Source organism: Somniosus microcephalus, chromosome 23, assembly GCF_052327205.1.
Source record: "Somniosus microcephalus isolate GS21.2 chromosome 23, FLI_Smic_1.0, whole genome shotgun sequence".
Classification (NCBI taxonomy): domain Eukaryota; kingdom Metazoa; phylum Chordata; class Chondrichthyes; order Squaliformes; family Somniosidae; genus Somniosus; species Somniosus microcephalus.
Window position 1 is genome coordinate 16,286,800 of NC_141009.1, and position 14,273 is coordinate 16,301,072.

General features: G+C 47.1%; 1 protein-coding gene across 4 annotated transcripts in view; it reads right to left on the reverse strand.

Annotated features, from left to right (window-relative positions):
* Window positions 1-318: 318 nt before the first annotated feature.
* LOC147101681 (SH2 domain-containing protein 3C-like) overlaps window positions 319-14,273 on the reverse strand; it is a 160,052-nt gene continuing 146,097 nt past the window's right edge. For all 4 annotated transcript variants that reach the window (XM_085965481.1, XM_085965482.1, XM_085965484.1 and 1 more), the window contains 6 exons: window positions 13,508-14,175; window positions 11,180-11,295; window positions 8,747-8,918; window positions 4,721-4,832; window positions 3,669-3,875; window positions 319-1,537 (listed from right to left, as the gene is read on the reverse strand). In XM_085965481.1, coding sequence (XP_085821607.1) covers window positions 1,362-1,537; window positions 3,669-3,875; window positions 4,721-4,832; window positions 8,747-8,918; window positions 11,180-11,295; window positions 13,508-14,175 — 1,451 coding nt within the window. In that variant the 3' untranslated portion in view covers window positions 319-1,361. The remainder of the gene's footprint in view (window positions 1,538-3,668; window positions 3,876-4,720; window positions 4,833-8,746; window positions 8,919-11,179; window positions 11,296-13,507; window positions 14,176-14,273) is intronic.

Consider the following 14,273-nt stretch of genomic DNA (forward strand, 5'->3'; position numbering starts at 1 on the left):
TACTCTCTACCAGCATTCCCTATCTCCCAAGTAAGACCCTCTCACACACTATCCACCGCAGCTGCACATGGTGTTATTGATGGCTCTTGTTGGTCAGCCAGCCTGGAGTCATGTTGATCAACGCGGGATCAATTCTCCCACCGATACAGTAGTGGGGATGTATTTACACTGGGTACCGAGTGGCTCTCTACACATGCTGCTTTACCCCCAAGTTATCTTAGAGCGGGGAAATAAAACTTTACTGTACAATAACTTTACAATGAGACAGTCAGACATCGTCACTTCAAGGGCAACAATCCAAACAGCAACTCACTAATTCCCGCCCCCCCCCCCCCCGCTTTGTCCCACTCAGTAGGAGTATTGGCCCGCCATTGATTTTTTATGATTTCTTTAATTTTCGAGACATGCCCTCAGACCTTGCTGACTCAGCATTCAGATATCGCTGATTTTTCTGGGGAATTTCCCGTCACTTTTACGTGCGTCGTTTTTCTACGTTAGATAAATGCAGGTTGTTGTTGTATAATAGTAGTATTTTTGGTTAGTTTCTTTTTTGGAGAAAGTGCAAATCACCCTGGGTTCAGTCATCTTTTGAAAGTCTTAAGATCATTTTTCGATTATTGTTGCCGACAGGAGCTTTTATTTCATCCCTACCCTCAAGTTTCTCCCCTCCTCTTCTAAAGGTGCCAATTCTTGCTGGGGTGTGGATCCAGTGGTGCCGACAGATCGCCAGGACCTCGCCCACATTACCGCCGGTCATGTCCACGTACAGGCGGCGAGCGCGACAGACTATTGGACCGTTAAGGGCATCATAGCCTAGCCCAATCTTGTCTGCAGATCCACTTTCCAGCAAGAGCCACTGGATAACAATCGCGGCTGATTTTTTTTTCTCTCTCAGCCCAAAATAAGGATTGCTGGTGCCATTTACAGCACCTGGATGCTCACCTGGCTGAGGTGAGCTTACCTGATACAGATCAGGATCGAACCAGTGACCTTCCGGATCTGGGCGATGACTTTATCAGCTGCCACATGGCATTTTTTAAACTTCCTTATGCTCAAGAATGAGAAGAATGAGTCAGAGATACTTATAGACTGGTTGGTCAAAAAAAAAGTTCACCACTATTTGAAATCCCCTCCCTCCTCTCCCATCTCCTCCTGTTTCTTGTGATTCTGGGCACACAGCCACTTGTGAATCACTAACAAGATAGTGCTCTGTCAATCAAACACTTGGGGATTTTTTTTAAAATTTAAATAGAAGGAAAAATAATACAAGACTAGGAAGTTTCTGTTCAGTGATTGTTCCCTTTAACCAAACTTGTACTACTTTTTAAAACCCTTTGTGAATTAATTTCCCCCCCTCCGAGCTACAGTTCACTGTGCCGGACCGGAGGTTCCAGCTTGTTTGATAGTGCGCTTAGGACCTTGTCAAATTTTTCGTATCGCTCGACTTGGTTGCCTTCTGCTCCTCGGCTCCCCCACAGCAACCGCATCTGGAACTCTGTCTTGAAGACTTCAAGAACTTGATCGTTTTCCTGAAATCCTGGGGGAAGAAAACGAATAAAAGTATCACATCTTCGAACTTTCTTTGGGGGGGGAAGCTTTGTGCTCAGCAAATTGAGGAATGCCACAAACATCTGGGGCATAAACTTCCAGCACAAACTGCCCCAGGTGACTATAAGAGTGCCCATTGTGGGCTCTGATCATTCAACTCTGCTATCGTAGGCTAGCAAGGAGGAGGAGTTTTTTTTTACGCAGCGAGTTGTTGTGATCTGGAATGTGCTGCCTGAAAAGGCAGTGGAAGCAGATTCAATAGTAACTTTCAAAATGGAATTGGATAAATACTTGAAAGTGAAAAATTTGCAGGGCAAAGGGGGGGGGGGAGGGGGAAAGAGTGGAACTAATTGCAGAGCCGGCACAATGGGTCGAATGGCCTCCTTCTGTGCTCTATCATTCATTGATTCTATGAGATGCAGCGTAAAGCTCCCTCTACACTGCCCCAACCGTGCAGCTCAACACCAACCTCAACACAGCACACCCTACTGCCCCAGTGTGATACTTCGATTTCCTACATCAGCCACCCATGTAGCCTCTCTGAGTGAGACTGAGAATAGAGGCAATTTGTGCCAAACTACATGCACACGCTGTGCTGTGGACTTGTGTCCACCAAGAACAGTGAGTCTCATCGCCAGCATTCAACCCATCAGTCTGGACCAAATCCAAACCTACATCCCAGAGGAGAAAGCACAGGGTACTAACAATGCACTAACAGCGCTTACAGAATAGTAATAACACACACATTCTCTTACTTTCAAGTCACCCTCCACCTTGCACTATTCACCAAAACAGACAGTAGACAAGCAATTTGTTCCTGGGCCTCATGCCAATTCTGCTTTGTAACCAGTTGATAAGAGGGATGGGCAGGATGACATGTTGATGCTGGATTCCGTCCTTATCCATGACAAGGATGCATCCTCTCCTGCCGTGCCAGCTGAGTGCACAAATACATCACGTGGGGAATGCTCAGGAGAAGCTACCCACATCCTCCTGTTCCACGGTGCAGTTGTCTTGTCTTTCCACTTTCCCTTTATAACAATATAACTTATCAGTGGAAAGCCCAATGTACACACCATTAGAATGAAGCCTTGAACTATGGCTGAGTTGGTGAGTGCACTGCCCCGTGTGGTACTGAGCCATACACACAAACATAGAAACATAGGAGCAGGAGTAGGCCATTCGGCCCTTCGAGCCTGCTCCACCATTCAATATGATCATGGCTGATCCTCTATCTCAATACCATATTCCTGCTCTCTCCCCATACCCCTTGATGCCTTTTGTGTCTAGGAATCTATCTATCTCCTTCTTAAATATATTCAGTGACTTGGCCTCCACAGCCTTCTGTGGTTGAGGATTCCACAGGTTCACCACCCTCTGAATGAAGAAATTTCTCCTCATCTCAGTCTTAAAATGTCCTACCCCGTATCCTGAGACTGTGACCCCTCGTTCTAGACCCCCCAGCCAGGGGAAACAACCTCCCTGCATCCAGTCTGTCTAGCCCTGTCAGAAATTTATATGTTTCAATGAGATCCCCTCTCATTCTTCTAAACTCCAGTGAATACAGGCCTAGTCGAACCAATCTCTCCTCATACGGCAGTCCTGCCATCCCAGGAATCAGTCTGGTGAACCTTCACTGCGTTCCTTCTATGGCAAGTACATACAGATCAGGGAGGTCTCGGTTTCGATCCCTGTTCTGTGTCATGTTAGCTGACCTCCGGCCAGACTGACGGTGGGTGCACTACAATTGGCTTCAGTATCGCTGGGTTAAGGACAGGAAACCAAATTCAGCTCAGATTCCTGTCAGTGGCCCCTGCTGGCAAATGACAGGGTTGGGCAAGGCTGTGGTGTCGCAGTGATCAAACAGCCAAAGTCACCGTCAAAGCTCACATGTGGAAAATGAGTTTGGTATGGGGGGAGGGGGCCGGGGCCGGGGCCGTCAGGAGCAGGCCCGCACCCATGAAACTGTGCCCCGGCATGACTCATTGCCTTCAGAAAGGAGGGGGGACCATTGGGGCTGGGGCCGGGGGGGGGACGGAAATTATTGATAAACATGAAAAATAAAAAAGTGTTTAATCGGGTAAAAAGTAGAAAAAGAGAGAAGGGTTCTCCATATTTACCTTGTAGTTTCAGTTCAGCGTTTGTTCTATACAGCCCCCCATGATGTGCAATCGTCCTTGCAGCCTCCAGATGTGACATAACCACCTCTACGCCACTGTCGCTGATCTCCCACGACTCGATGTTGTCAGTAGTCACAATGTTACGTTCAAGCAGAGTGATGAGGGGAACCACATGAGGAAAGGTCGTGTTGGTCAGCGGGGATACCTCTGAAAGGTAGAGAGTTTTTTTTTAAAGTGAGAAGGTTGAAATTGTAGAAGGGATAAGAATGTGAAGCAAAGAATGAGAAAAGGCCATCAATCCCGCTCCTCCTACAGACTATCTGCCCAATCAGGACCTCTACCCCACCCATTTAATCTTCTGGAGGGAAGGTTTTGCCGAAACACTCACTGATCTCCAAAAGTATTGAAGGAAAACTCCAAAAATATTCATCTTCACTATTCCGTCCTGGACTTCCATCTCCCCACATTCCTCAGGAGCAGAGGAACTATGGTGTCCTATGGAGTATTTGATCCTCTCAGTCTATACTTATCCCTATATATTCCCACATTACAACAGTGACTCCACTTCAAAAAAAATACTTAATTGGCTGTAAAGTGCTTTGAGACGTCTGGTGATCGTGAAAGGCGCTGTATAAATGCAAGTCTTTCTTTCTTTCTATACCTCCAAGCCCTTACCTTGTCTATCCATATGGCTCATTTGTGAAGGGATCTGTTTCACGTATCTTCCTGTGATACTCTCTTGTTCATATTAAGGTACATTCTTTCTGTTATTAAACTTTAGAGTCAGTAGGTATTAGATCTGTATCCATTCCAGTCCACACATGTTCCTAATCTTAGCCCAGGGTCATCAGGTGAGGCACAAAACAGCATTTGGGCATTTTATCCCACAAGTGAGAGAGGCCAGCTCACCAGCATAGAAAGGCATTTGACAAAAACTTGGAGGCAGGTTGTCTAAGCAAAATATTTCCCTCTCTCCCTTCCTTTTGCCCCCTAAAATGGGAGGAAAAATTCTAAAAAACACTTGTGCGCAGGTTGAATAACTGGTCAATTACCTCTGCCTTCATTCATGTTTTTCATGAAGGGCTTCAGTTTCTTCTCGTAGAGAATCGCTCCCTCCGTGTGTCGCTGTCGAAGAGTCATCCACGTCTGCTCGAGCCTTGAAATCTACAACACAGAGAAAACGCGGGGTAAAATAAAAGCTGTAACTGGGAGGAGACAAGAGCTATAAAATGAATAACGCCACCACCTGGTGGGCAACTTGCAGTCAAAAAGCAATATTCACCTTTACAGCTGCTTTTGTGTCAGGGAGGGGGGAATTTAATACCTGCTGCTTATTATTTTTTTCCCCTGATTGAGTTCTTTGATGAAGTAACAAAGAGGGTTGTGATGAAGGTAGTGCAGTTGATGTATATATAGACTTTCAAAAGGCTTCTGATAAAGTACCACATAACAGACTTATTCGGAAAATAGAAGCACATGGTATTAAAGGGACTGGGTGCAAAATTGGCTAAGGGAAAGGAGGCAGAGAGTAGCGGTGAACGGATGGTTTTCTGACTAGAGGCAATTATGCAGTGGGGTCCCTCAGGGTCGGTATTAGGACTATTTCTTTTTTTGTTATATATAAATTACTTGGACTTGGGCATAGGGAGTACAATTTAGAGGTTTGCCGATGATACAAAACTCGGCGACGTAGTAAATAGTGAAGAGGATAGTAGCAGACTTTAAGAGGACATAGACAGACTGGTGAAATGGGCAGACACACGGCAGATGCAATTTAATGCAGAGAAGTGTGGGAGGAACATTATGGAAAGGCAGTATAATCTAAATGGTACTATTTTGAGGGCGGTTGCAAGAGCAGAGGGACCTGGGGGTGCATATTCAGAAATCCTCGACGGTGGCAGAGCAAGTTGATAAGGCAGTTAAGAAAGCATATGGGATCTTGGCCAATATTTATCCCTCAATCAACATCACAAAAAACAGATTATCTGGTCATTATCACATTGCTGTTTGTGGGAGCTTGCTGTGCGCAAATTGGGTGCCGCATTTCCTACAGTACAACGGTGACTACACTGCAAAAGTACTTCATTGGCTGTAAAGCGCTTTGAGACGTCCGGAGGTCGTGAAAGGCGCTATATAAATGCAAGTCTTTCTTTTTTACTTGGCTTTGTAAATAGGGGCATAGAGTACAAAAACAAGGAAGTTATGCTGAACCTTTACATAGAAACATAGAAGATAGGAGCAGGAGTAGGCCATTCGGCCCCTCGAGCCTGCTCTGCCATTTAATGAGATCATGGCTGATCATCCAAACTCTGTACCCTGTCCCTGTTTTCTCCCCATATCCCTTGATCCCTTTAGCCTTAACAAATATATCTAACTCCTTCTTGAATATATTTAATGAATTGGCCTCAACTGCCTTCTGTGGTAGAGAATTCCACAGGTTCACCACACTCTGGGTGAAGAAATTCCTCCTCATCTCTGTCCTAAATGGCTTACCCCTTATCCTTAGACTGTGACCCCTGGTTCTGGACTCCCCCGCCATCGGGAACAGCCTTACAAATCACTGGTTAGGCCTCAGCTGGACTATCGTGTACAATTTTGGGCACCACATTTTAGGAAGGATGTCAAGGCCCTGGCGAGGGTACAGAGGAGATTTACCAGGATAATACCAGGGATGAGGGAGTTCAGTTATGCAGAGCAATTGGAGAAGTTGGGATTGTTCTCCTTCGAGCAGAGAAGGTTAAGGGGAATCCTAATAGAGGTATTTAAAATTATGAGGGGTTTTGTTAGAACAAGTCGGGAGGAACTGTTTCCTCTGGCAAGTGGGTCGGTAACCAGAGGTCAGAGATTTAAAATAATTGGCAAAAGAACTAGAGGGGAAATGAGGAGAAATTTCCTCACACAGAGGGTTGTTAAGATCTGGAACGTGCTTCCTGAAAGAGTGGTGGAATCAGATTCCACAGGAACTTTCAATAGGCAATCGGACATGTACTTGAAGAGGACTAATTTGCAGGATTATAGGGAAAAAACTGGGGTGTGGGACTAAATTGGACCGCTCTTCCAAAGAGCCGGCACAGGCACGATGGGACGAATGTGCTGTAAGATTCTATGATTCTATGGATCTAAAGGCCACTCATTTTCAGTTTTCACAGAATAATGGACAAAACTGTGAAATTTAATCCTCAGACCAGGAAGAATCCCAGAATGCCGTTTATTGGAAATGGAATTTGACTTATTCAGTCGCTATAAATCAGCAGCCCTGATGTTGTCTCCCTAAACACCCCTATTGTTATAAAATAGTGGATCAGACTCATTGTGAGCAATGCCACTGGAGGTTGACTAGTTCTATAAAATGGTCCATGGGATACTTGTGATTGAATTGAATTGCCTGACCCCCACCGGGAACAAATGATCCCGTCCCACCTGAAACAATCCAACTGACGTCTACCAGTAACCACATTTTGACCACAATAGATCAGGCAAGTAAATACTGAGTTCCAATTCACATACATAAGTCCCCTGATCTCTATAATCAGACAGTTGTCTGACTCTGGGTCTGGTGTGCAGCAAAACAAAAACTGTTACTTTCTTTTTTTTAAACTTAAAAACCTTAATGTTAACCCTGTGTGTACCACGACCAGCAAGAAAGAAGCAAATGACATCATCTAACAGACAAAAAAAATAATGCTTCATTTTTGGAACAACAGCCATCTCATAAATAACAAGGTGATGCAGCAGTACACATTTACTGGACCTCTCTCATATTTCCAGTTAATTGAGTTTGGATCAATACAGGATCAGCACTGATGGGCGAAGGTATTTAATGGGACATCTAAAAGCCAGCAGCTGGATAGTGCACCAGCCATAAAATGCTTACGGGCTACTGCTGACGTTTTGCTGTGCATATATTTTTAGTGGGACAGTGCCGTGTACGACCAACACAATCAGTACCGTTTTCACGGTGCCGAGTTAGTTTTAGACGTGACTTACAAGACAAAAGAAACCAAAGCTTTGCCAATGATAATGGGTGGTGTTAAATCACTGAGGCCAGCGCCACACACCCTGGACAGAAACTGATCAGAACTCTCCTCCCCTCCCCACTCCCTTCTGTTGAGTTTTTAACATCTGCCTCTGTGAGGAAGCAATGAGCAAAGGTCTCTGCACAGTGTGGGAATGGAATGGAATGGGGGAGTTGGGGGGTGGGGGGGGGGGAATCAGGGATGTCAGACTGGCGTGTTCAATAGGCCACACTGGCTCACGTAGCTGATGAGAGCAGGCCTGGGAGAAGACTATCCTCCCCAGCCTATGGCTAAAGGCAGTTTATTACAGGACTCAAACTCGGCACCAAGCTCATGGTCTACAGGGCAGTAGTGATACCTGCCCTGCTGTATACCTCAGAGACATGGACCGTGTACAGCAGGCACCTCAAAGCACTGGCGAGGTACCACCAACGCTGCCTCCGCAAGATCCTGCAAATCCATTGGCAGGATAGGCGCACCAACGTCAGTGTTCTTGCTCAGGCCAACATCCCCAACATTGAAGCTTTGACCACACTCGATCAGCTCCGATGGATGGGTCACATCGTCCGCATGCCCGATACGAAACTCCCAAAACAAGTGCTCTACTCGGAGCTCCGGCACGGCAAGAGAGCCCCAGGTGGGCAGAGGAAATGCTTCAAGGACACCCTCAAAGCCTCCTTGAAAAAGTGCAACATCCCCACTGACACCTGGGAATCCCTGGCCCAAGACCGCACAAAGTGGAGGAGAAGCATCCGGGAAGGCGGCGAACACCGAGTTTCTTTACCGGGAGCAAGTGGAAGCCAAGCGCAAACAACGCAAGGAGCACACGTCAACCCAAGCACCCCGCCCACCCGCCCCTTCAACCACCGTCTGCCCCACCTGTGACAGAGACTGTAGGTCCCGCATTGGACTCATCAGTCACCTGAGAACTCATTTTTAATGTGGAAGCAAGTCATCCTCAGTTCTGAGGGACTGCCTGAGAAGATTACACAGTAGCGGTCATCGAATAAAACAAGGATAAGAAACCCTCAAAAGAATTGCCTGACTGTTTCCAGCGCCTACCTGAGGCATTTCCAATGCTTTCATCACAGCGGCGAAGCCAAACATATTTCCCATATTGCTCTTTAGTTCAGCAGCCAGCTGTATCGTTTTGTGTAGGAGGGCTGCCCGCTCCTCTGTGCTGCCAGTGCAGCCCAGAATATCCACTGCCATCATGATCGACATGGTATTAAACCTACCAAAAGAGCAAAAAGATCCCCTGAGTTAAAAACAGAAAATGCTGGAAACACTCAGCAGGTCAGGCAGCATCTGTGGAGAGAGAGAAACAGAGTTAACGGTTCAGGTCACCGACCCTTCGTCAGAACTGCCCGTCGGAGAGAAGAGCAGAACTTCTTCAAGACCCTGAGTGTTTCACTCTACCCTAACTCCCAGTCTAATTATTTCAGTAAATAACATTACTCTGAGGTGCTCTTCAAGAACACGCTGCATTATTGTTTCTGCTGTGGGAGACGACTGTCAGAATTTGACGGTAATTCCTTCCGGCAGTCGCTGGCCATTCTTTACAGGAGAAACTACGTAGCTGCATACGTTTTGTAAAATAACATGCATGTCGCCTGTTCTAACCCCCCTGACAGCGAGTGATTCATCACACTCCTTTTCCTTTATCTTTCTCTCTTCTGACCCCCCCATTGGCCGATCTCATTCGGTCACTTCTATTCAGTTCCAGACTCCCACTGTTCGAAAGCTCTACCACTGAATGTCACTCATATTATTAGCTGTTATTTTAAACTAATCTGGTACAACCATTCACTGATTTTATCTGACAGCAGTACCTGTTTGGTAAGGGCACCATCTGGGGGTGCTCCAAACTCTCTAATAGAGTTAGCAGCCCCTGGAGTCTGTGTCCAACTTCTTCAAATTAATCTTTAAATTGATAGCAGGTAAAAATCAGTGAACGGTTTTACCAGCTTCATTGAAAATAACAGAGGTTATTGTAGTGAATGACACCGAGAGATCAGAGCTTTCAAACATCCCGACAGCTTGCACAGGATTGGTCATTCACTGTGCAGAACACAGTAAGTAGGTGTTGACACTCCCATAGCTGGGAGTTCCAAACCATGTGCAGGATATGTTTTGATACACAGCAGAGCATCGTTCCTCACTTGAGGAGGTACGGGTACGCACACTGCTCCGTGTCTGTGTTTGTGCCACTCTCGAGACTTTCACTAGTCTGTACGCGATCAGCTGGGTTGGGCCGGGAAGATTCCCTCTAATTTTCCTTTCCAACCCATGGGAAAGGGTCTGACCTCAGCTCAGCTGTGTTGTAGGGTGGAGGGCTGAGCAAAGGAACTCACCCTGACACGTCTGCTTATGCTTTTCCTTCCTTCACTTTCCACCCTCCCCACCCCAACCTTACTCTCCTGAAGGGACTGACCTGCTGGGGGACAACCACCACGCACCCCCCCCCCCCCACCAACCCCCAGACCCTCACATTTTTCATGTACAAACCCAGATATTGAGGTTCTTGCGAACTTCGAGACATGAGGATGGAGCAGGACTCCAGCCTGTGCTTCTGGCGGTGGAAGCTCGGTGGAGAAGGCCACACAAAGCTCCCTACTGTAAATCCAATTGCAAATGCACTGCCTGTCGTGCCTTCTGTTGCCGGCTCCCTAAGCTCTGGAATTCCCTCCCTAAACCTCTCTACCTCTCTTTCCTTCTTTAAGACGCTCCTTAAAACCGACCTCTTTGACCAAGCTTTCGGTCACCTGCCCCAATTTCCCTTTATGTGGCTCGGTGTCAATTTTTTTTGGTCTTATAACAGTCCTGTGAAGCGCCTTGGGACGTTTTACTACGTTACAGGCGCTACATAAATACAAGTTGTTGTTGCTACTGGGCCACACCGAACCAGAAGGTTCCAGGTTCAACCCCCCAGCCTGTGCTGTGTCAGCTGATCTCAACCACGGCACTGGTAGGAATGCCAGAATTGGTCTTTACATTCCTGGGCTACGGAAGAGAAGAGAAAAAAAAATCAGCAAGCGTTCCTGCTCCGGATCGCGATCCGGTGACTCCATCCTGTGATGCCCTTCATTGCGGAATAGCCCGTTGACCCTCACTGGCTGGGTTTCTAATATGAAGAATGAGCACTTGGATGTGCCCAAGGTAGGGTAGCAAAGCAGGGGTCCAGCGCCTTCAGGAGATGAAGAAAATGATCATATCTCTCTCACCTCCCCTCGGTGGGGGGGGGGGGGGGGAATAAAGAAATAAAATATAAACTTAGTTGTGTAAATGTGTGCGGCAGTAGATACACCATCTGATTCAGTACAAGCAAGCAGGCCGGCTCAAATATAGCGACATTAAGTCAAGGGAGGTTTTACGAATTGATGCCAGAACTGTTATGAAGCTGTTCCTACGAGTCCCTCTGTAACTGAGCAGCGCCACAAGCCAAGAACACCCAGGACGTGGTTTGCATCACGCACGACCCTCTGCTTCTCTCACCGTTCCAGTAAGTCGAGTCGGAGCTGGTGCCCGTGGGGCAGAGTGAGTAACTCCAGCCCCGAACTCACTCCCATCTGCTTCTGCAGTTCCTTAGAAACGGCCAGTATCCTAGCAACCTGTGGGGACAGGATATAAAAGGAGATTAATCAACTTGCACTCTCAGCAATTACAAGGCCGCAAGCAACAGGCATCGCGTTCACCCACTGCATATCGATCTGTTTATCAAAAGCATCTCCGCAGTTATCTTGGCATGTGTGAAATATCGAGAGTCCCGATTAACTGTTAGGGACACACATTCGTCTCACAGAATGGACAAGATAAATGCTCTAGATCCACATTAGTCTGCGAGTGTAAATACTGAAAGATTTTCACTTTATTTTAGTTTAAAAGGAACAGAGCCACTATTGTCCCCAAGACATAGAAACATAGAAGATAGGAGCAGGAGTCGGCCATTCGGCCCCTCGAGCCTGCTCCGCCATTCAATGCGATCATGGCTGATCATCCAAATTCAGTACCTTGTCCCTGCTTTCTCCCCATATCCCTTGATCCCTTTAGCCTTAAGAAATATATCTAACTCCTTCTTGAATATATTTAATGAATTGGCCTCCACTGTCTTCTGTGGTAGAGAATTCCACAGGTTCACCACTCTCTGGGTGAAGAAATTCCTCCTCATTTCTAACCTAAATGGCCTACCCCTTATCCTTAGACTGTGACCCCTGGTTCTGGACTCCCCGACCATCGGGAACATTGAACTGAGATTTTGGAACAGAATGGTAACACGCCAACAATATTGCTCTAAGACAAATAAATAAAGCAGGTTCACCTCCCTCCATTTCCTCTCCTGAGCTGGCGAACTCTTGTTAGTGTACACCTCCACAGGCTCAGTCACCCTCCGGTACCCCACCCAAGTGGCCGCTCTTCATGTGAGAGCCTGGATAGTATGTGTCAACAGTCTGTTCGACTGTGGGTGGCATCACAGTTGAGCCGGATCCTGTCCTTACCAGACATGTGCGCACACATGCACTTTCTAGCAGGGGGAGCGCTGGGATAACAATCACAAGCAGGATACCTGACCGGCTTTTCCCCTCCCCTAGACCAGGTACACCAAGGCCAGCTGGAGTGCCACCACCTAAACCCTAGCTGAGATTGGCCAACAGCACAGAATTGTGGGTCCTTCCAGGCCCTTACAATCTCGGTTTGACTCAGTGGTAGCACTTTTATCTCTGAGCCAGAGGTTGTGGGTTCAAGGCCCGCTATGGATTGGAGTGCATAATCTAGGCTGACAGTTCAGTGCAGTACTGAGGCAGTGCTGCATTGTTGGAGGTACTGCTTTTCTGATGAGACCTTAAACTGAAGCCCTGTCTACCCATTCAAATGGATGTAAAAGATTCCACGGCACTATTCAAAGAAGAGCAGGAAGTTCTCCCAGGGTGTCCTGGCCAACATTAATCCCTCAGCCAAAAAAACTAAAACAGATTAACTGGTTATTCATTTCATTGCTGTTTGTGAGACTTTGCTGTGCACAAATCAGCTGCCAAATGTGCTTACATAACAACAGTGACTACACTTCAAAAAGTAATTCATAAGAACATAAGACATAGGAACAGGAGTAGGTCATTCAGCCCCTCGAGCCTGCTCCGCCATTCAATAAGATCATGGCTGATCTGATCTTGGCCTCAACTCCACTTCCCTGCCCGCTCCCCATAACCCTCGACTCCCTTACCTTTTAAAAATCTGTCTATCTCCACCTTAAATATATTCAATGACCCAGCCTCCACAGCTCTCCGGGGAAGAGAATTCCAAGATTCACAACCCTCTGAGAAGAAATTCCTCCTCATTTCCGATTTAAATGGGTGCCCCCTTATTCTGAAATTATGCCCCCTAGTTCTAGATTCCCCCACGAGGGGAAACATCCTCCCTGCGTCTACCCTGTCAACCCCCCTCAGAATCTTGTATGTTTCAATAAGATCACCTCTCATTCTTCTAAACTCCAATGAGTATAGGTCCAACCTGCTCAACCTTTCTTCATAAGGCAACCCTTTCAGCTCAGGAATCAACCTTGTGAACCTTCTCTGAACTGCCTCCAATGCAAGTATATCCTTCCTTAAATAAGGAATTCATTGGCTGTGATGTGCTTTGGGACATCCTGAGGACATGAAAGGCATTATGTGAATGAAAATTTTATGGCACCGATCAGTGTAATTAACTACTGAGGCATTGGGGCTTTGGGTGAGGTGTTGCTACAAAGAAAAATTTGTCAATTCCACAACACAATGCAAAATTGAAGACACAATTGGGGAGAATCCACTGGCACTTGGACTTTCTCACCGTGCAGTCTACTTTTGTGATGTGTTTGGCTGTGGTTTTTGCGTCCTCCTCGGCCAACAGCTCCTTGACTTTCTTTAGCACAGTCATCTCAAGTGGCTTGTTCTCCAAGGGAATGAGCATCGACTGGTATCCGTTCGGCTTGAAGGAAGACACCAGTTCGATGACCGGGGCTGTGAACGAAAGATGGTGCAGGTCCTCCTCCCCCTCCTCCGCGCAACTCGGCATCGGACTGAGGTACATTTCCGTCTCCAGGAACCCGAAGTTCGTCTCGGATTGCCAGCTGGAGATGCTGGGATTTTCCTCTACTTTCAACCGCTCCACATAGCTCTTTGCCATCAGCTGACTTTGCTTGAGGGCCAGTTCCAGCTGCTGCCTCTCCCAGTCGATTGGTGACGAGGGTCGCAGCTCACTGTAGTGGCTGTGTTCTGGTTCTCTGAAATTCTCTGAGGCGATCCTCTGGGCCGACTGCAAGGAGCCGTGCAACGGGGTGGAATGTGTACTGTTACAGTGGGGTCTGCTCGAGGCCTCCGGGGGCCCTTCCCTGTGAGAGTCCTGGCACAGTCTACTACCGATCGGTGGGCTAAGCTGTGGCTCACTAGACCGTCGCAGCACCGGCGACGATGGCGACATCCTTGCCACTCGGCCTAGCTGGCTTTTGTGCTTCAAACCTGTGGAAGATGTGACAAAATGTTAGAGGCAAAGTATTCTTACGTGTATTTCCTCCCCGCCCCTTTCCTTTCCTGATGGTGCTGGCACGTTGAGGACT